Here is a 20,432-nt window from a genome sequence, read left to right on the forward strand (position 1 = left end):
TGAGTTGTTTTTGGAAACGTTTTTCTTCCTTTAGCAAGGCCTAAAAAGAAAGCCCCGTGTCACACCGGAATATAAACAAGGGGGATAAAATTTTAAGCTTGGTTTCAGACGGTTAAGACTCTAACAAAACTAATAAGGCAAATTGGATGATAGAATCGGCGGGGAATTTCCACCTTCACGTGTAGTATTTTACGACACTTACTTCACAGGATAGTGAGCAAGGCCATCGGTTCACGATAAGTGAGATCACGTGCATCTCTCTCCTGTCACGCACTGTCCCGCGCATGCACGTATCCACAAAATTTGCCCTCAAAGGTCAATAAAGCAAGCAGTGGGGAGATGTGCAAACCAGTTTTTCCAAAATAAACCGTGATTTCCTGCATTCACTATAAACAGCGAACGACTCATCATAAAAATATGGCGTTTAAATCTTTGTTTTGATAATGTCATCCATAAAACAAACAGTTTGCCAGTTATCTTGGTTATTAAACGTATTTATTTTTCTTTTACACTGAAGCGGAGCCCATCTGATATGGTGGTGCTTGAGTCCAGACTATGTGAATGAAAAAGGCCATTGTCAGAGTAATTTATGCAGATCACCGCGTGCCGTTTTAGGGGAAAGACTTTTTGGACAAGAGCGGCAAAATCAAAAGCTTGCGGCAGATTTTCTGCGCCATTTTTAAAGAGCGCGCACGTACTTGGGTAAGATGGTGTGAATGTGATGTTAACATACAGGCTTACCTTTTAAACCACAGATTGCGGGTCCGTTGCTAAGGCTGTTTCTTTCAGTTGGATGACGAAATATGATATGGAATTTCCTGAATTGTGTACTTGCATTAGTGTCCTGCTCTTTGGTAGGCTCTATAAAATAACGCTCGCCGCTTGTGACAAAGGAACCTCGCTATAAAACACAGGTAAAAAATGAGATCAGATGAGAGATAAGAGAGCAATAAAATAAAGCTACAGTTGCCTCTCCTTGTGCGCACAGTGTAACCAACTTTTTCACCGGTGGCCCAGGTTGGAAAGGTGTTTGCCACTATTGACATCAAATAGGAAGTAACTACTCAGGATTTATAAGCTAATTAAATGATTTGCCACCAGCAGTAGCCAAACATTTATGAGGGGAAACATTGACGCTGCTTTGACAAGTGTATGAACAGTCTGAAGTGAGATTCCGCATGGTGCGTGAGTCGTGAGGAATCTTTCGTATTGATTACCAGGGGGTCATTTGCCGAAGCCGATCGCTTCCGGTAAAATTTATACCCAAAAATTCAGAAAGACAAACCACAACCAAACCCAGACCGAGAACAGAAAAAAAAAATGTCTGTTTATGTTCTGAAGCGCATAAATTCTGGATAAGCACTTATTCGCCTTAATGGAAAATCCGCCTAACAGAGCTCTCTTCAGTTTATTTAGTCTTCAGGGCTCAAGATAAATCCGCGAACAGTCACATAGACTTGTCAAAGTGCCGCGGCGTTGGTTACAATGTTCAGGCTACATTAATTGAGTAAATAAATACAATCTTACGGCGCCTGATAATGATAATTTTACCAAATGTTTTCATCAAAACAACGAGACCACATGAAATTCGAGAAAATAGAATTGAAATTACATCGCGGCAATATTGAGCAAAATAAATCGTTGAATGATGTATACCGCGTGCAAGCAACATAACTTGCACCGTGCAGTTTCAGAACCAAGAGAACAATAATTAATTTATAAAACACAGAAGTATGTTAACTTACCAGCCCATTGCACAAATTTAACACGGCTGTAGAATTGAGATCTCCTTGTAAATCTCCACGATAAAAGCAATGCCGCAAATCCCCAGCAAAAGACAGTCTGCGCGTACGGTCGTAGACGTGTTCCACGTTGAGCAAAGGTGACAAATGACTATTATCCCTGTCAAGGCGAAATAGAAAGGTGCGCCCAAAAGCCACCAGCCTATAAAACACGGTCCCTGTCCTAACACCACTGTGCTCATATTTTATAAAATGTTTATGAGGAGAAAGACGTCTTCCATTGCGACTCACCCGTTCCACTACGGTTATCTCAAATTCAAAGCGTCCATTGTTGTTGGAGAAACCACTAGGAATAGGATAGCGCGCGCGACCTGAAGAGGAAAAGCGGACAAATAGAATTCTATCAAATCTGGGTTTAACATTTACCTGTAGCATGATGATCTGGAGAAGGATTTGACTAACCTTTCCTGGGCTTCGTGTCCGTCGCTGCGCAAACTTGATGATTGAAAACAATTATAAATAAAGCACAATATAGTCTCTTCATAGTACACGTTTTCCAGCGTGTTTGGATATCGGTAGAGTTCCCGGGATTTACACTGAGCGTTATAAGACGAGAAATAAAGGAACGCCCACAGTGTCCACTAAAACAGCCAATCAGAATCCAGCTTGTCTTGAACGACGGAAAATGTGTTGACAGAAATCACCTGGTGACACAAAGAAAGAGCTTGAATCGAAAATGTGCAAGCTGCTTTGCAATACATAGCTGATTCAATAAAGGGGTGCTTTAGGCGTTGGTAATTGGGCATTAGGCATTTGGGCATACAGAACTCTCTACAACGATTCCCTTCAATGACCACCAAATATCAGCTTCCAAGTGCGCAATTCCAAGTGTCCAAAGCAACTTGAATCATCTATATACCATTGCATTCAGAAAGTATTAGTGAGTGTCTTCTTCGCTATTCCGTTATAACGCTTTCGAGGGCTTTTTTTCTTCATCACTACGGTTAGCCAAAGGTGAGTAGCTGGTAGAAATATTCTAATTACTGTCAGGCAATCCATTAAGTATAGTCTATGAAGGGAATTAATTTAGTTCATATATAGCGCTTTAAACGGCTTAATTCACTGCACAAAGCTGAGTTCAATCTTGTTAAACTTGTTTTGTGTAATGCATGGCCTTGCAATGATAAAACAAGTTAATGATGTCATTGCAATCGACTGGAGGTGACCTCTGTCGCTCACGTTCGGAAAACTCAGCCATAAAAAACAATGGTTGACAATTTTCTAACATAATGAAAACAAATCAACCTCTCGGTCTTGAAAGCAAGCATTAGCCTGAGTCGCCGTCGTAAAGTACAGTATCCGTTGACAGGTAGGCTTGCGCAACTGTATGACAATGACGTCTTAAAAGTTTTTTATCATTGTAGTATTTCGAACAAAAGTAAATATTTGGACCAACGGATTAATATGGTCTAATATATCTGGACTAACACGGCGACGGGAGGTAAACAAGACACTGTGTCCTGAAATATCGCACGGCCCGGCGGAACATGTCCGAAGGTCTACAAGTCTCTGATAGCAATGATAATGGTAGGTAATCAGTTCTCGTCACGTTGTAAGTGTAGTAAACACTCACAGAACGTCTGAAACGATAGCAATGCCAGGATTTTATGACGCTGTTATTTACGCCAGGTATCCAGATATTCATCTCTATCAAAACATAACCAGGGTTCAGTTTCATCCGGGGGAATACCCACATAAAATAAGGCCTGGAAAGGGGGGGGGGGGGGTGGGGGAGGTGGGGGCTCTTGATTCCGTTTTCCCGCTTCTTTTGCACTAGAGTTCGGCATCCGGCCGGAGCTTATCTCATCGATATTCCGAATGTCGTTTTCTTTCTCAATCCATCCCGCATCCGCGCCCAAACTTTGGCGAATCCCGCTTCCCTGGTAGCAACGTTTCCCGAATCCCGCACTGTGTTGTGGTCAAATCCCGAATCCCGGTAATAACCTAATCATGGCCATGGAACCAAGGGATCAATTTAGGTTTATGGGAAACTTCCCACCTACCCCTCCCCTAAGCTAACATTAACACTTACTTCTCCCTTAGGGCAAAATGATGGCTTAGGGGAGGAGTAGGTGGGAAGTTTCCCAGAAACTTAAATTGATCCGAACCAAGGCTGCATCAAAAGTAACACTGCACATGGGGGAGGGGGTGGGGGAGGGCATAATGCTTATGTATCGTTGCGCACTCATTATAAAGTACTGCATGGGTGAAATAGTGGTGAGAGCACCATCGGGCCTCATCAATGTACCACGGGAATCGCTGAAGCAGCACCTTATGTGGGTTGAGTGTGTAGCCTGTGTACAGACTTCCCCCTCCCTCCTTCAGGAAAAATCAGGAGAGGAGTCTCTTCTCCAGATTTTTTCTGAGGAGGGGGGACGTCTGTACACAGGCTATTGAGTGTCCTGTTAGTCCTCTCTTGCTCAGAGAGATTTTTGTCCGGGTACTCCGGATTCCCCCTCTCCTCAAAAATCACCTTTTCAAATTTTAATTCGATTCGTAATGGTAGATGAAGAATCACTCCGCAAATGTGTTGCGTTACTTATCTTATTAATTTATTTGTTATACCCGCTAATATAATCAATGTGGGATCTAGTTATTTCCCTTAGGAAACAACAGTTTGGTCCCTTTTAGATACCTGGGTTGGGAGAGTAGACAAGGTTGCGTTTTGTTATCAAAAAGGTCTTGAAATGCGGATGCACTTTTAGAACTAAGTCGAAGTTGTTAGCCCATACCCACCCCCACTCTCCACCTACCTTCACCATCCCCACCTCCCCCCCCCCCCTTTGATAAGCGCTCGGCTCTAAGCAATAAGCGATTTTTTTCTTTTTTTCTCCCGAAAGGGAACTCGGCGCACCGTATTAAACGTTTTTAAGAGTACTTCCAACCGTCATGGACAAAAAACAAGTACCCCCGACCGGCATTCTCACTTGCATTCCAGAGAAATAATTAACAGAGCGGTTACCTACAAAGAAGCATATACATAACTCGATTTTTTATGCCTTAACTTTAAACTGACTCCGGAAAATACACAATGTAAACTCGTTCAGCCTTAACTGAAAAAGCAAAATCGGTCATGGCATTTCTCAACTATAGCTGCCGTCTAAAAATCCATCATATGTTTTCAAGTAGGAAAGATTGCTATTTAAGGTAATTCAAACTCGAGCAATCTCTCATTTTAGCAATTTAAAAATATCTTGACCCAACTAAATTAGCCTCATATGAAACCTATTTAGAAGACGTTTACACAGAATAAGTATCGCATATGAAAACCTGACTTAACATCTTACATGGCATCGCGCAGTTTTTTCTTAAAAATTAGATCGCCACAACTTTCCGTTAGCTCTCCTTGTTTTCTCCATTTTCCCATGAAAGCTTTCAAAACAGGCACCAGGGTTTTAGGTTTTGAAAGTTTTTAGACTAAATCTTTCGCTCGGCGAATTCATCCTTTCGTCAACCATAGAACCGGAAATTGCTTTAACCGAGATCATGTCAAGTTTTCAAAATTCTGAAGGAATCTTATTGGAGATCCCCTTTTCAGAAATATCGGTCTGTTTTATTTTAACCAGTGGAAAAAAACCTAAAACATTCCGGCATGGCGCGCAATAGTCTTTATCTCCTTGCATGAAAAGAAAACAATAACGCGATTGTTAGTTGAGTTTGAAATTTCGCGCGAAATTTTAAAAGGATGTCAGACGCCCGGAAAAGCAGTCGGCGAATCCCTCTTATCATTTTACAGCTAAAAGCTCGTTGTTCGTTTAGTAGTTTTAAAAGTGTTAAAGCTACTTATGAACTACGCTAAGAAGATTGCGATTTTCTTCTTTACCCAGAACGAACAATTTTCGGAATTTGGCTTTAACGAGCGGCTTGTTTTAAGAGCGGTAAAGCTACAAAAATTTCTTTGTAAAATCTCCGCAGGTTTTGTGGCTTTTAGAGTGACAAAAAAACGCCGATTAAAGAAAATTGTCAATTCTACACCCAAGATGAAAATCTAATTAAACCTTGCCGCTTTAGTTGAAGAATTTTGTTGTTTTTAGTTGGACTAATTAGCCGCAAAAATCGGTGCGTTTACTACGAAAACGACTACTATCCTATCAGCATAATTTTGATGAGAGAACGAGGAGGGCGGTCTGATTTTAAATGTTTACTTTTTGAGTTTCTTTTGTTGAGAGCAACGTGACAACGATCTTGTTGAAGTTCTAAAAAAAAAATAAACGCCAAGAAAAACCAGTCTTTTGCTATTCCGCTTTGTCGGATGACTTGAATTGAATTAAAAATTTGTTTTGAAATGAAAGGCGGTGTTTGCGGTTGTACTACTTACACTAGGCCACAAAACAGAATAATCTCCTCCTGTTTATCCCATAAACACCATGAAAAGTAAGACATCTTCTTACTTTCTTTTACTCTAGAACACATTTCCCTTCTATAACACGTGAGCAAAACATTTTTTTTTTCGCCTTCCGATCCTTCGGTACTGATTCTTCGGAACTTCCTTTTCTTATGATGTAGATGATGTAGGTGTGAGAATTTAGATCGTGGTCAATAAAAGCGCTGATAGAATCAAGCGTATTTTTTTCAAACGATAGTTGTCGTGAAATACTATAATCTGTCATCACCCTCGACGAATGATTGGTATATGTTTCCGTGTCAAATACCACAAGCATCACCCAATCTATGTTTGAAATTCTTCAAACTGAACTCAAACAAAACTTAAAGACCATGTTCTCGGTTTTCGGACGAAAAAAGAACACAACATTCCAGTCCCTAAATGTACCACCATCAGTCTAAAATGCTGTAACCATAACATATTAATAAAACATACCCTAAATCTAACTTTCTTGCACAGACATCACTTTAACTAAGCATGTTAGGACTTGGCTAAAACTTACTAGTTCTACTCTTCAGTAGTGCATTTGTTTTCCGTGTTCGAATCTCAAAGCTGAATCTAAGATATAGTCTGTCAGTAGTTATTGTACCTTTGACGAGTTTTCTTATCAGCTAAAGCCGAGCAGTTGCAATCAATATTCCAGTTGGTTTAAAATTCCTTGCTGTACTCGCACCTTTGAGTTGTGTCTAAACGCCGGCAACAAGCTGATTTTTGAATGTATTTCAGCATCAACACTCTCTGTTGACTTGAATCGTCCAGGTGAAATAAAGTTGGCTGTCGTCTGTCAAGCTATATAGCTATAGGATGTTCCGGGCACTATCTTCTAACACCAAGCACGTGACGTAAAATAAGAACAAACACACAGTCCCACAAATTAAAGCGAGCGTAAGGTAAACCGATATGACACCTTCACCATTTGCGTATAATTTGCTTTAATAAGTTAACTCCAAAAATTCCAAACAACCTTAAAACTATTTTGCGGTTGATGTAGTTCATCCTATATACTTTGGATAACAAAATTGAAAATCACCTAATTCTTAATTCGGTTCAATATCACAAAGGGCAAATTTCGGGTCACAACGGCGTCCGAAATCTCGAGAAAGGTAAAATATGCGGTATATCTTTTTTATGCCATGACATATTTGTCCTAGGAAATACATTTTGTTTCGGTGTTTTCTTTCGACATTCGGAAATGCTCTTTATAATTCGCGGATCCGTTCGGGCGTGGGTGAGTTATTTCCCCGTATTTCCACTTTATATACCGCCAGTGCATTAAAACAAGTTTTAGAATGTCGTATACTGAAAACATGTACTGTTATCTCAAAGAGCGATATAATAAGTCAAATCTGTCTATAAGATAAGGTATTGCTAGATATAGTGATTAATAGTAGTTATATGTTAAAGTTGTCATGCACTTCCTAAATGTTCTTGTTTATGTAATTAAATATTCTAAACGATAAGCTGCGCCAAGCAAATAGTACACTTGTAAAATGTTACGGACAAAACAAAGATAATTTTACCTCTAAGGGCTAATTTACGGTTGACAGTGTCCTAGGCAGGTTCTCTGTTCTTAAGCCGCATTGAGCTTAAGCTGATTTCTTTACGTCATTTTAGTACTAAGACAATTTCTTTGAGACTAACCTAATAAACTAGCGTTTCATATCGTTTGGAAATGCACGCAAGGCGAAACTAGGCGACTATGGGCGTTAGTTTTTCAGACCCACCTCATTCTTGATTGACCAGTTGCGTTGAATCAAATGATCAAATCACGCTACATTGAAAAAACTCGCACTTTTATAAGCATCACATGCAGACACTTAATAATCCAAAAAATGATGAAAAAACCGGAGAGGAAACACAGCTTCGAAAGACAAATCGACCTCGGAAAATCCCGAACGTGTTTTCGCTTCACCATCAGAAGGAAAACTAAACAAAGAACCAATGTCCTTTTCGTTTAAAAAATACCGTCAAAGACCATCCTTTGTGGTGGATTTCTTTCGGCCAACGCACCAATCGCGAAAAAGGAGACATTTGTGGTGGGGCTTTGCCTTGTCCGAGGCGTGAACGGGAACAATGTCGTGAAAATGGTATTCATTACAGCTTTAGTAAAAATGATCGCATTGAGTCTTCAAATCCGGATGAATAAATCTTGAATCTTGTGTCCGGCCTAGTGAACAGTAATGTACACGTACCGCTTTAAGCACGCAAATTGACGAAGTCAGACTTCCCAAACCGATAAATTTTAAAATTCAAGGAAAGGCTTCTAACTATCAGTAAATTTTAGCGATATGTTCTACTTGCTAGGATTTGAAAAACTGTGCTTGAGATTTTAGGTTTTTAAATGGGTAAATTGCGTGCTGTCTTTAGACGAGACAAGAGTTGTGGCTGTAACTTTTAGACCGTGTGGGTGAAATTCGGTAGTGTGACGACCATTCATGGGGGTCATTCATTTGAGACCACCATAGCCCGGCAACACTTTCATATAATAGCACCAACATGTATTGCTTAAATTGGAAAATTTACTGCGATGATCATTCTTCACTTTCATCTACAACCGCAGTTCAAAAAATGAAAAAAAAAATGAATTATTTCATATATACTTCACATCAGCACCAACATGTGTTGAGCACAGCATTCTCAGAATGTAATTATGCAGTTTCTTAAATTTCGTGAAACTGAGGTCTGATAAACCCCTTACGATTCTAAATGTTATAACCCGCCGAATTTCATGGCTGATTGTACTCTCTTTTCCATCTTTTATGGGAAAAAATTTTCCTTCGTAAAGCTTTCAATTGCATCCAAAATTTTCGGGAAAATAATTCTTTCGAAAAGACTCAGGTTGCCCTGGGATGGACCGAACAGAGTACAAATTTTATAGCGCAAGTTAGAATTCATTTTGTAGAAATCTAAGTTTCTGAATAGCCTTAAAACTGTTTTCAATGTATTAAGTAAGAGGAAACCGTCGTTGGGTAACCCTGAATAGTTGATTTGAGTTCACCTGCTTCTTGGTTGACGGGAGAAGCCGGAGAAGTCTTTGTAGCTTACGCAATAATGATAGAGTTATTATTCGTTATTCCAGTAATCCAGCTGAGAAAGAAGGAAATACATTTTCCACAATTGGTAAACTATTAACAGTTCAAGAAGATTATCGCTACTGTGGCAGTGGTTTAGTTATGCCCTCTTGTTGCATTTTATTACATTAAAGTAATAACGATCTTTCTTGTTAATTAAGATTTTGATATTTAGGCACCTTTGGTTAAGTTCACAAGTAAGGCAATCTTTTTAACATCATTTCAAACACTTACTCGTGTTCGGCACGTCTATTACGCATGTCAGAAGTTAATATTCTTTTAAAATGTGTGCTTTTTTAAATCTATTTTTAAGGGACCCAGTTTTGAATACAAAAATTAACCGCTAACTGCAGTCCAGTTATTCCTACTACTATGAGAGAGCTTGCTGATCAATTTAAGAGCATTTTCGTAAGCTGATGAGTCACAACATGGTCACCGATATCACTTATTAGACTATGCTATCCCAGTAAATGTTTCGTTCGGCATCGCCTGAGCCGGCGACCCATATGTTTGGAAAAAAAATCGTAGTTTTACTTTCTAACCGTGGCAAAATAACAACTCTTTGTGATTTTCTTAGTCGGACAACTAACCCACAACAAAAATTTGGAGGACAATCCTTTAGCTTTGCATTAGTAAATCATGATCCTGGCAAGCGAAAGTGCACGTGTAACTTCCTAAAAGCAGGCCCTTTTACTTTAATAGCATGCAAGCTTTTCCTGTTTTCATCTTAGCTTGGTTAATTTTCTCTCTTTCTTTCCTTTTTTGTTTTGCCCGACCGACTTCCCCAGCTTCACGAATTGGAATGCGGTAACCCAATTCAAGTTCGTGTTTTTGATCGAGTCCTCAGTGGAAAGAAATCTTAGTTTTCGTCCAACTCTTCAAACCAATCAGTATTTTTTTTTATCATTAATTGTCACTATGTCCAAGGGTTTCTTATTTTAGACGAATTTCAGACTAGGAAGTCGAAAGTTGTAGCTACGGACATAAGCTTAGACGAAAAGAGTCGTGCCCTGCTTCCTTCAATATACACCAATGTTATCCGTCACAAGGATGCTACAAGGTCTTATAATAACAACCACAATTCCTGGTTCAAGATTGAATTAAGACCTCTCTCACGTTTGTAAAAAAAGGCATATTTTCCCTTCAATAGCTAATAAAACATATGCGTCATTATACAACAATTGTAACGTTCCTTCTCAAATAGAGGTAAAGGAAAGATTTCCTAACCAGATCACGACTATCTGTTTGCAGGGCCTGTTGTGTAGGCTCTCATGCTTGTTGCTTTCTGTTATTGATCGCAATTTCTTGTCTAGACGTAGACACGATCGTTCCGCATAGCTCCGCATCTTGCATTGAAAATTGCTGTGTGGTCCATTCCTCTGGTACGGTCGCGTGTTTTTTTATGGCTTCCGAACCGGATTTTCCTTCACAAAAAAACAGGGTCAATACGTGACCATTTCATTTGTTAAACGTGTGTCGTAGGACAAGTGGACTTATAGTTTTAATCCAGGATACCGCCCAGAGTTTTTCGTCTGGTGGTTTTTTCTTACTTACCCCAGCCGTTTTGATGAATGAAACATTCGCTACTCACTGAAGGGCCCGAACTGGATTCTGGCTTATAGTCGCGATCGAACTGCATGACAAGAAAGACCCCGAAATGATTCCTTTGACTGTAATTAGCATAAAGGTGGATGAAACAACCATCAAACATGACACCCGACAACCCCTTTATCTGGACAGACAGGAATACGAACTTATACTGGGAATTTTTTGGCATCTCTTATTCGCCTGGCATCCATTCAAGAGGAACAGCACACAACACTGACTTATAGGCGCCCGTAGACGCAGAATTACAAGGTTTTCACTCATTGGATTCAATGTGGTTATTGGCCACTTTTGGTCGCATTGTTCAAAGCATATTTTTAACCCCCGTCTGGCTTTTTCAGATGCTGTTTCAGACTAAAAACTACCGATCAATCATTAGGGCGTGAGAAAATAAGCTTCTGCCCATAATTTTACACGAAATGCTGTGAGTTACCACACTGAATAAATATTAAGTATAAATGAAGCCGAATGAACTTCTATAAGTAATCAAACACCTTAGCTATCTTCTCAATTCAAGAAACCAAGAGGTCACGATGCGCCAGCCAAAATGTTGCTTGCCCAGTATCCCATCTAAATTATTTATAACTTCGAGAGTAACCGAAGTCAACGTTCAAAATCCTGAAATATGTATGTTACCAGTTAGGCAAACGTTCCGTCAAAGACATTTTGTTTAAAATTCAAGAATCAGTTTTGAGAGATGCATTCTTAACCAATTAGCATTTTATCCCACCTTTGTACCTAATTAATATGGCTTAAGATCTGGCATGACCACGGTTGACTGCTTGGTAGACCTTATAGATGAGATAACGAAAAGCCTTAGTGAAGAAAGTTATGTCATTTCCATTCTTCTAGACCTAAGTAAAGCATTTGATACTGTCAACCACTCTATTCTATTATCAAAACTTGACGTATATGGCATACGCCGGTGTCATTGAAATTCAGTGGTTCACGCCTTATTTAACAAAAAGTGTTCGTTAATGGCGTTGAATCTGATTGATTTCCTTAAAGTAAGTAAAGGAGTACCCCAAGGTTCGAGCTTGGGCCCGGTTCCCTTCCTAGTATATACATGTACAAATGATATTGTTAGTGCAACTAACTACTCTTCCATAAGACTATTTGCCGATAATACTTCGCTGACTGTGACTGGTAACGATTTAGATTTATTGCTACAACGAATAAATTCTTAATTGCCAGCCATTTATAAATGGCTTTGCAGACCAGTATCTTGAGCAATCTTGAAGCATTAAATACCTAGGATTAGTTATTGATTGCTTTTTGTCTTGGCCGGACCATCTTGATCATATCAGCATTAAAATTAGCAAAAGTGAAAATATCATCGCACACCTAAAACGACATGTAACAACCCAATCTTTGATAAGCATCTATTATGCACTTGTTTTCCCCAGTTTAAACTACGGTTACATTTTGTGGGTGATAATTACGAGGCTGCATAATTACAATTGGTAAAGCTATAAAACAAAGTTGTTAGAGTAATTAATATCTGGTATCACTTCGTGATAATATAACTCCTCATTATGTCAGTAAACCTTGGCCTAATTAAGCTTTCTGACTTTGTTAAGCTAAATACCTGCCATTACTGTTTTATGATCCCATTGTAGATTAAAAACCGTCTAATTTCACTCTGGCCTTGGTGCCTGCATGAGCAACATAATTATGACCCAAGAAGTGCATCCTTGCAGCTCCTAAATCCCAGTGCTTTAGAATAAATAGAAGAAAATTCTGTCCAACAGTGATAGGATGTAATTATTAGAATGATATTCCTTTATCGATACGTGAAAAGACAACTAAAAAATTGTTTAAAAGAGCACTATATTATTATTTTCTTGCTCAGTATTAATCATCGCCACACCGACCCTCGTATGTTTTATAAGTTTTTGTGTACTTTCCTTTTTCCTCTCTCTTATGTATTTCATACTTAATATACCTCTCTTTTTTCTCTTTTATTCTAAAAAAACACTGTAATTTAATCAAAGGACATGTAATTAGTTTCACTATATCTTGCCTTTCTCCATTTATTCTTGCAATGCGCTATTTAAATCTTAAGAATAATATCTTTAAATCTATAATATAAAATATTGTATTATGAAATAAGTGAAGAAACTGATGTATAAAATACATTGAAAAACAAAAGATTATATCGGTGAGGTTTCTGGGTAACTGCCCATGCACCTACCCATCCCTTATGTCAACATTAACACTTAGATCTCACTTAAAGGGGCTGTGTCACGGCAGTGCAGATCATTTTGTTTAATTTTGCCAATTACTCGCCCTCAATCGCTATGGAACTTAAAGTAAGCAAAGAAATTATATGTAAATGACTAAGTCAGAGATTCGAGACAAACAAATATGTCTCCTGAGCATTATTTTTGAAGTTGCAAACAGTAGAGATAAACTTTGAAAAACTGTAATAGGCTGAACAGGTTTTCAAAAACCCTAATTTTAATCCCTTTTAATCTTCTTCAGTTTTGCCCATCCGTGGCATCTGTTGTTTCTGTTGTGTTATTTTATCCTTCCTTTAATGTTTGAAGAGGTTATTTTTATGTTTCTCTTGGATTTAAAGGGCATTTTGTAATACCTAATTTGGCTGAATTTCGTGACACAGCTACTTTAAGGCAAAATGGTGACTTTGGCGAGGGAGTAGGTGGTCAGTTAAACGGAAACCTCAATTGATCCAAATTCATGATCAATTGCAGGAGATTTTATAAAATTAATGTCACTACTAATGATGATTGACTACAAAAGTGACAATTTTAAGCCAACTGAGGTAACTTTATTACTTTGTTAGTTAATCCACAATGTAACTTCTCGCTTTTAGAGCCGAAAACTGTGAAGGAGAGTACTCCGTTTGAGGTGTAAAAGTTCAGGTGTTCCTATAAAATCTTGAGTGTCTTTAAGAGCCTACTGCGCAACCTACAATGAAACCAGTCTACTTAAAGCTACTAAATATACAGTGGTTTCCTGTTAAACAGTTTAATAATATTATTATGTAGAAGGCGGTTCCGTGTCTTTAATTTTGTACATCAAACACGAGAGGGGGGTGTTTTATCTGTTTCAAAACAGCGATAAGTGGATTGAATAGCGACTTCAAGTTATCAAGATAATGGATGAAATACCCTTGCAAGTGGTTCATATAGCTTCTTAGCAAACTGTACGTTTGCGGAATTCTATGTTTCTAAGGATCACAAGAACTTGAACAAAATCCTGAGGCATTCTCACTGCTATTTAGGTGTGGTAAAATAAGGTTATAGTGAACATTTCATTACGATAATGTTTTTTCTTGGCTACACCTAAACCAGAAAATTCATTTTTTTCTTGCACTTTAACGTGGCTACTCAGGCTCGGAACTGGCAATGCTAGAACAGAAGCTATAACCTAACTAAGATTGTAGAATCTCGTACAAACCTTGCAAATTAGAGGATGAAAGTGTGAAATGAAGTACACAGATCGATTCTCGCTCAGTTGCCAGTTATAAGGGTCAGTATGACTCAACCTACAGCGTAAGTTATACATAAAAGAAGCGTCTGCGATTTAATAAACGTTTATGTAGGCTATTAATCACTAGATATCGGTTAACAAATCCCCTGTTGAGGGGCCTCTACTCTTTATAGGGTCATCTAACCACACATCTGCCAAAAAAGTAGATAAGCGAGGAATTAATTTGTAGATAGCTTTTCACTTAACGAATAAAGTTGTTTCAAAAGGTATAAACCATAGCACGGAAGTATCTGTATTTTGTCTTTTAGTGGCATTTAGTGAGTTAACCTTGTCTCTAAACGATGTATGGTTCTAACTTTCAAGTGTATGAAAAATAAAATAAGTATTTTGTATAACGATACTTTGAAACAAAAGAAAGTTGGCTCTTATGGCTTTGATCAGCTAGCCCCTTTATCATCGAAATGATTATTAAGTGAGTAGAAGACGAATTGTCAATTATACTTTACCTTCTTAAGTCAAGATCAGCCAGCCAACATGGCTCCAATAAATGGTGAGGAACTCAAAACTACTTAGTACTAATAATTCATGAATTTAGTTCAAATTCTTTCTCACATTTTTTTAATGTCCCCTTAGGAGCTTATGTCACAACGATTTAGCGCTGAGATTTTTTTACTTAAAACCACGACGAATCATTTTGAGGATGTATTTTTAATATAGGAGACTACTTTGTTAAGGTAGCACGAAACAGCACTTTCACAATTTTTTTTTCAAAGGCGCGGACAAGATTTGAAAATCGCAGTAGTAACTTATTTTTCAACTTAAGAATGAGTTTTCGTGCATGAATCAAACTTGAGCTGCCCCCAATTTGTATCTATAATGGAACTCCACACAACAATTTTAATCCATTAGAACGATTTCCTGATTAATGGATGAAATTGTAACTTTGATGCAATATGGTTCTGGCCGTGAGGTTTAGGGTCGTATTCTCATGCAAGCTGCCTGACTTTAGCTCATTAAGCCTTACGATATTTCTTTATTAACGCTTTTTCGATTTCAGTTTTATTTCTCTTCTCCGGCGTCAAAGCAAAAAATCCGAAAAATGACAAAATTCTCTTTCTGAAATCCTCAGAACTTATACTATTAGAAACAGTTTTATTGTACTATGCAAACCGGCTTTTTCGTCAGTTGAATGGTCACACCAAAGGATTTAGCCACACACTCTGTTAAAGCAGTTTTCAATACCAAACTTAAGAAGAAAACACCTTGCTAACAGCCCTGTAAGCTTAAGGTTTAAGATTTGCCATCAAGACGTTAGTGCTTGTGTTGCAAGTACTTAGCACTTATCCAATTTCCGTTTGCAAGCATGGAGTTCTAAAGATCGGCACGACATAGGGTTTCAAACTTTCACGCACCGATTTTTTCCAGTTTTTATATTTAATTCCAACCTGGCTACCAATGGGTCTTCGAAAGTGGGACTCAAGCGCAGGTTCCTTGAATGCATCAGTCAGCAAAACCCACGGTCCTCGAGCTTTTTTATATTTTATAATGAGAAATTATGCAAAAAAATTGCTTCCGTTAGGTCGTTTCGAAATTCGATCAAGCATTTTTACGACATTTCTTTTTCATTTGCATCTGACTTCTCCAAAAATCATTTCAGAAGACATAACACAGATTCTCTAAATAGTAGTTTATCAAAAGATACGCATTCTCTTCAAAATTGTCTCAAAAACCTCGACTGTTACTTCGTTTTATATCCTATTTCTTGGTGTTTGGATATTAGAGAAACACTCTTCGTCGTGTTTAATACTTGTTGTTAGAAAAGGACTTATAATTAATTTATTGCATTGCCAGGAAAAGCATCAGGGGATTTTTTTCTACCATTCAATAACGGTATGTAACTTAATCGATATAAAATGATGACGATCCATAACTATACAGATAAAATCAATTCATCACATTTTCACACCGACAGGCGATACGTTGTGTCGTGGGTGCCATTATGTCTCTTTTGCGACCAAAAATGCGTGAAAAGGAGCGCAGGAAGAAGCCTGATCAGGAAGATTTTTTAAACTTTATCCCGAGATATTTTAAGAGCGGGCCTCTGGGGTCGGGTCAAAATAAAAGTAAAATCCTATCGTGCTTTAATAAAAACCACTTGCAAGTTACATGCCTTCATTTCTAATCCAGCTTATTAAAAACTTATACTCTGTGACAAGCAAAATACCTTGAATGAGTTGTCCGAAAATTGTCTGTTGTGTGAAGCGTGCACCTAATTCCCGGATTACACTGTTTATAGGGGTAATAACATATGTCTTATAGGACATATAGCTGCATTAAGGGTATTTATCTTCGGACAAATTGACCATGGCCCCTCGTAATGTAAACATATATTACCACTGCTTATCGACAATGGGAGAGAAATAGAGCTCTCAAGTGGAATAACCGTGGTTTACCAGCTTTCAATAAAGCGCTTTTAGGGGTAAAATTATAGCCTTCTAATTTCCCAGTTTAAAAGTCAATAGAACCAGCATGCTTATTTGGAGCAATGTAGTAGGAAAGTGCATGATCCCGCCATCATACTAGTCATGTGAGTTTTTCAACTAAATACTATGAGTATCAATTGTCATCTTACTACAAGTTTTCAATGGCCATATGCTACTAATCTCATTCCAACAGACTTAAATTTTTAATAGCATCAAACTAGTAAAGCATACAATTCTTTAATCATCTTTAGATAATGAGAGTAAGGATTAGAGAGCAACCCACTGACAAAGAATGAACGCGCATGCGCGTCTTATCTGTGAGAATAAAATTGGTGCGGCTCTTTTGAATTTTGTTAAAAAGCCAACGTTATCGCTTTTTCTTCAGTTTATCTTATGATTCAGCTGCCTCATTTACTGTGGGATACCCAGCCTCGTTTTGTATCAAAAGCTTCTATCGCTATGCTGGTATGAGTTTATTGGCAGCTTTGATATCTTAGCAATAGATTAACCCGTTCACCCGCATTGATTATACAATCCAGTAATGCATTTCTCACTTATGAGTCTGTGGACCGATTCCTGTAAGGTTAACTTCAGACTGATAAATGAAAACCTAGACTGAGAGACGTTCTCCGGCTGTTCCAAATCTTTCAAAATGAAATTCGTGATGTTTCTTGGATTGTGATTTTTAAACTTTAATTTTCTCAGTGAAGGAAGGAAGATTTAAAAGTATGATCCACGATTTGTTTTCACTATTCGACGTTATTTCCAGCTTAAGCTAAAGGTCGTTCACTACATGTACATGGAATGCTAACATTTAACACATTCTACCACAAAACTGTAAAAACCAAGATAAAACCAGGCTCTCATAATTCTGAGATAAAAAGACCACCAATATCACCGCATGTTCGCAGGCTTGTAAAGACCCTATCAATTCTTGGGATAAAGCTAAGCAGCTTCAATTGGGAAGAAATGGGCTATCGTGGAGGGGAACCTGGAGGAGGGGTGGAGCAGGGGGAGGGAGGCGCACATGCAAATATAACCTCAACAGTGATGTTCCACCCATACAACAGGGTTACTTTATAAGGAGTGTACTCAGGATTTTGACTGGACTGCGAAATAGGGTCCAGGGGTGTCAGTTTCGGCGAACGATCGTCAATGTAACTTGGACTGAAACCCCTTCAGACTTTTCTAAAGAAGATTTCCTTGATTCCAACTCGACTATTCGCAAATGAGCCTTAGAACTCAAAGTACGGCGTACGTGAATATACTGAAGCCCCAACTCAGTACTTTAAACACTGATTTTAATGCAGAACGTTCTTTCCTCTGAAACGACCGCTGTTGTCCTATAAAGAAATTGATTGTCCATCGCCACGCCAAAAACAGAAATCAACGGAAATTGGTTATTTCAAACTAAACTTTCGTTTTAAAGCCTTTAAATAAAAATAAGCCCAATTTTTGCTATCAGGTGCAGATAGGTCCTAACTTTGGATGTGAAGATTGGCATGTAAAATATCTAACATAAACACAGATGTTACAGATAAATACTCTTACCTACGCTGCATGAAAGCTCTTCACCTAGTGATGTTCGTGAAGTGGAAATGAAGGGTCAAAATCATCTAGCGGCGATGTCAATTCCTAAAGCGTAACCGTAAACTTCTTTTGTCTTAAATCATGTATAAACGCATACCCTAAATCAGTGGGTTTTCCTATTTGGATTAAATTTCGTTGCTTCCTTTTTTTTCCATGAGAATTCTTCGTCGTATAATTATTTCCCGTTTTTTCCTTGTAGAGTACTTAAAAATTAACACTAAAGTACAACAAACTTCTTGTCACAGATTTTGTGAAAGAAGAAACACTGAGCAGGAATATCAATCTAAATAAACTGTTACATTTAAATAATCACGGTTCAGGACTTTATCTGGCAAGTTTAGAGAAACACAAACCGTTGACACCTTGGAACTTTCCGAACACAGATTCAGATATCGTATAATAGGAGCTATTAACTAATTAGCTAATAAACTTGGGAACCAATTGTTATATATTTAATGGGGTCGAACGCAACCTAAATGCTGTTTTCAGACTCTCCATAGTTGCATTAAAAATGCACAAAACGGAACAAGAGTTTCCATGTTTTAACAAGATGGAATCTCAAATCAGATATATTCTTTAGATCCATTTAACTGTTTATATTGGATCGATTTTTAGCAGCTGGTAGTTTCTGGCGAACCGCCCATCAATCGCCTCAGCAAATTTAATGGTGTGAATGAGATCGTGTGCTTCCGCCTCTTAAAACCGCTCGAAAGCTTTTTATTGGTTAATCTGATCTTTTGCAGATGTGTTCCAGCATTGTGCGGTTAGACCAGACGATCCCTTGAGGAGTCGTCCAGTCTGTCTTGTGGACGCCCTCTCAACTTGCCATGCTGGTCAATTATGGAGACATTGCGATTGTAACTTTTGAGTCAGTAGACGGAATTCTATGCCGTAATAACTTACAATGACTGAACCCTATTGGCAGTGCTTACGCAAAGAGCTTTTTTTTTTTTTTGCTGATGTTCGTTTTCTATTTGTAATGTTATGATTACCAACTTTGCTTATCTTAAACTTTCACTTGTGTGAGGGGAAAAGGATGAACAGCTCTCCAAATGCTGTAAAATCTTCCGGCATACTTCAATTTAGCTTAAATAAACACATTAATGGGATTTTAATCTCACACTGCCGATTTCAATTTCGCATTCATTCCGTGGAATGGAATTTAGAAAATCCTTAAATTGACCTTTGAGTTCTTTAATTTCTCTCATTTTCATTGCTCTGCAAATTCTTTCAAGGCAATTTATTGTTTCTGATCGTATACAATACAGTGTCTTTTTGCGCCCAATACACCTATGTCACAGGAAAAAAACTATTTCATCACACGAGCACTTTTTATGGGCATTGGTCCGGTTTTTGGTGAAGTATATGCTAAACACAATGTGATAAAATAGATTTGTTTCGCTTACCCTAGGATCGGAGCGCTTTGTGTATGATTATATGCGAAGGCAAAGACGAAGGTAAAGGCAGAATGGTTTTACTCGATTTTTTTTTTGTTTTTTTGCACTAAGCCATCATCAGACCAATCTAAACCTTCCTTTCATTTGTTCTAAATCACCAGAAACAATTAAACACAATAGTCTAACGTGAGGAACAACTCAAAGTACTCCAGTCCGACTATTACAAGATTTATCGATCTAGATGGTATCCATTTCAAACATTAGCAGTCAATTACCGGAAATTTACATTAATGAATTGATACTCTGCGCATAGCTTGTCCCTTGCTTGCATAGCATTCAGGATATTTTTCGAATAAATTCCTATCATTGTCCATTTACCACTGATGACTTGAAACTTTACACGGGTATAGAGGCACTCATTAAACATTAATTAATTTTGTTTTTTTCTTTGCAATTATAACCTACGGAATGCTCCTCTGCTGTTGAAAACGGCACTGACTTACTTCCTAATCAAAAGTGTATTGCCGGATTTCCCGATGCATGTTAAACGAGAACCGGTGTAAATTGTTTGAAATTAACTCAACGGATATACAGAATGGTTAGGTTTATCAGTAAGGAAATTCCTAGTCAACTAGGAGTTTTCT

General features: G+C 38.1%; 1 protein-coding gene across 1 annotated transcript in view; it reads right to left on the bottom strand.

The window, feature by feature from the left end:
* The window catches only part of LOC140922326 (A disintegrin and metalloproteinase with thrombospondin motifs 9-like), a 92,271-nt gene that overhangs the window by 56,241 nt on the left and 15,598 nt on the right, over positions 1 to 20,432 (bottom strand). The window contains exons 3-5 of the mRNA XM_073372318.1: positions 2,205 to 2,446; positions 1,746 to 2,113; positions 742 to 901 (exon numbers count right to left, since the gene is read on the bottom strand). Of these exons, the coding sequence (XP_073228419.1) occupies positions 742 to 901; positions 1,746 to 2,113; positions 2,205 to 2,286 (610 nt within the window). The 5' untranslated portion in view covers positions 2,287 to 2,446. The remainder of the gene's footprint in view (positions 1 to 741; positions 902 to 1,745; positions 2,114 to 2,204; positions 2,447 to 20,432) is intronic.

Source organism: Porites lutea, chromosome 13, assembly GCF_958299795.1.
Source record: "Porites lutea chromosome 13, jaPorLute2.1, whole genome shotgun sequence".
In the NCBI taxonomy this organism is placed as follows: domain Eukaryota; kingdom Metazoa; phylum Cnidaria; class Anthozoa; order Scleractinia; family Poritidae; genus Porites; species Porites lutea.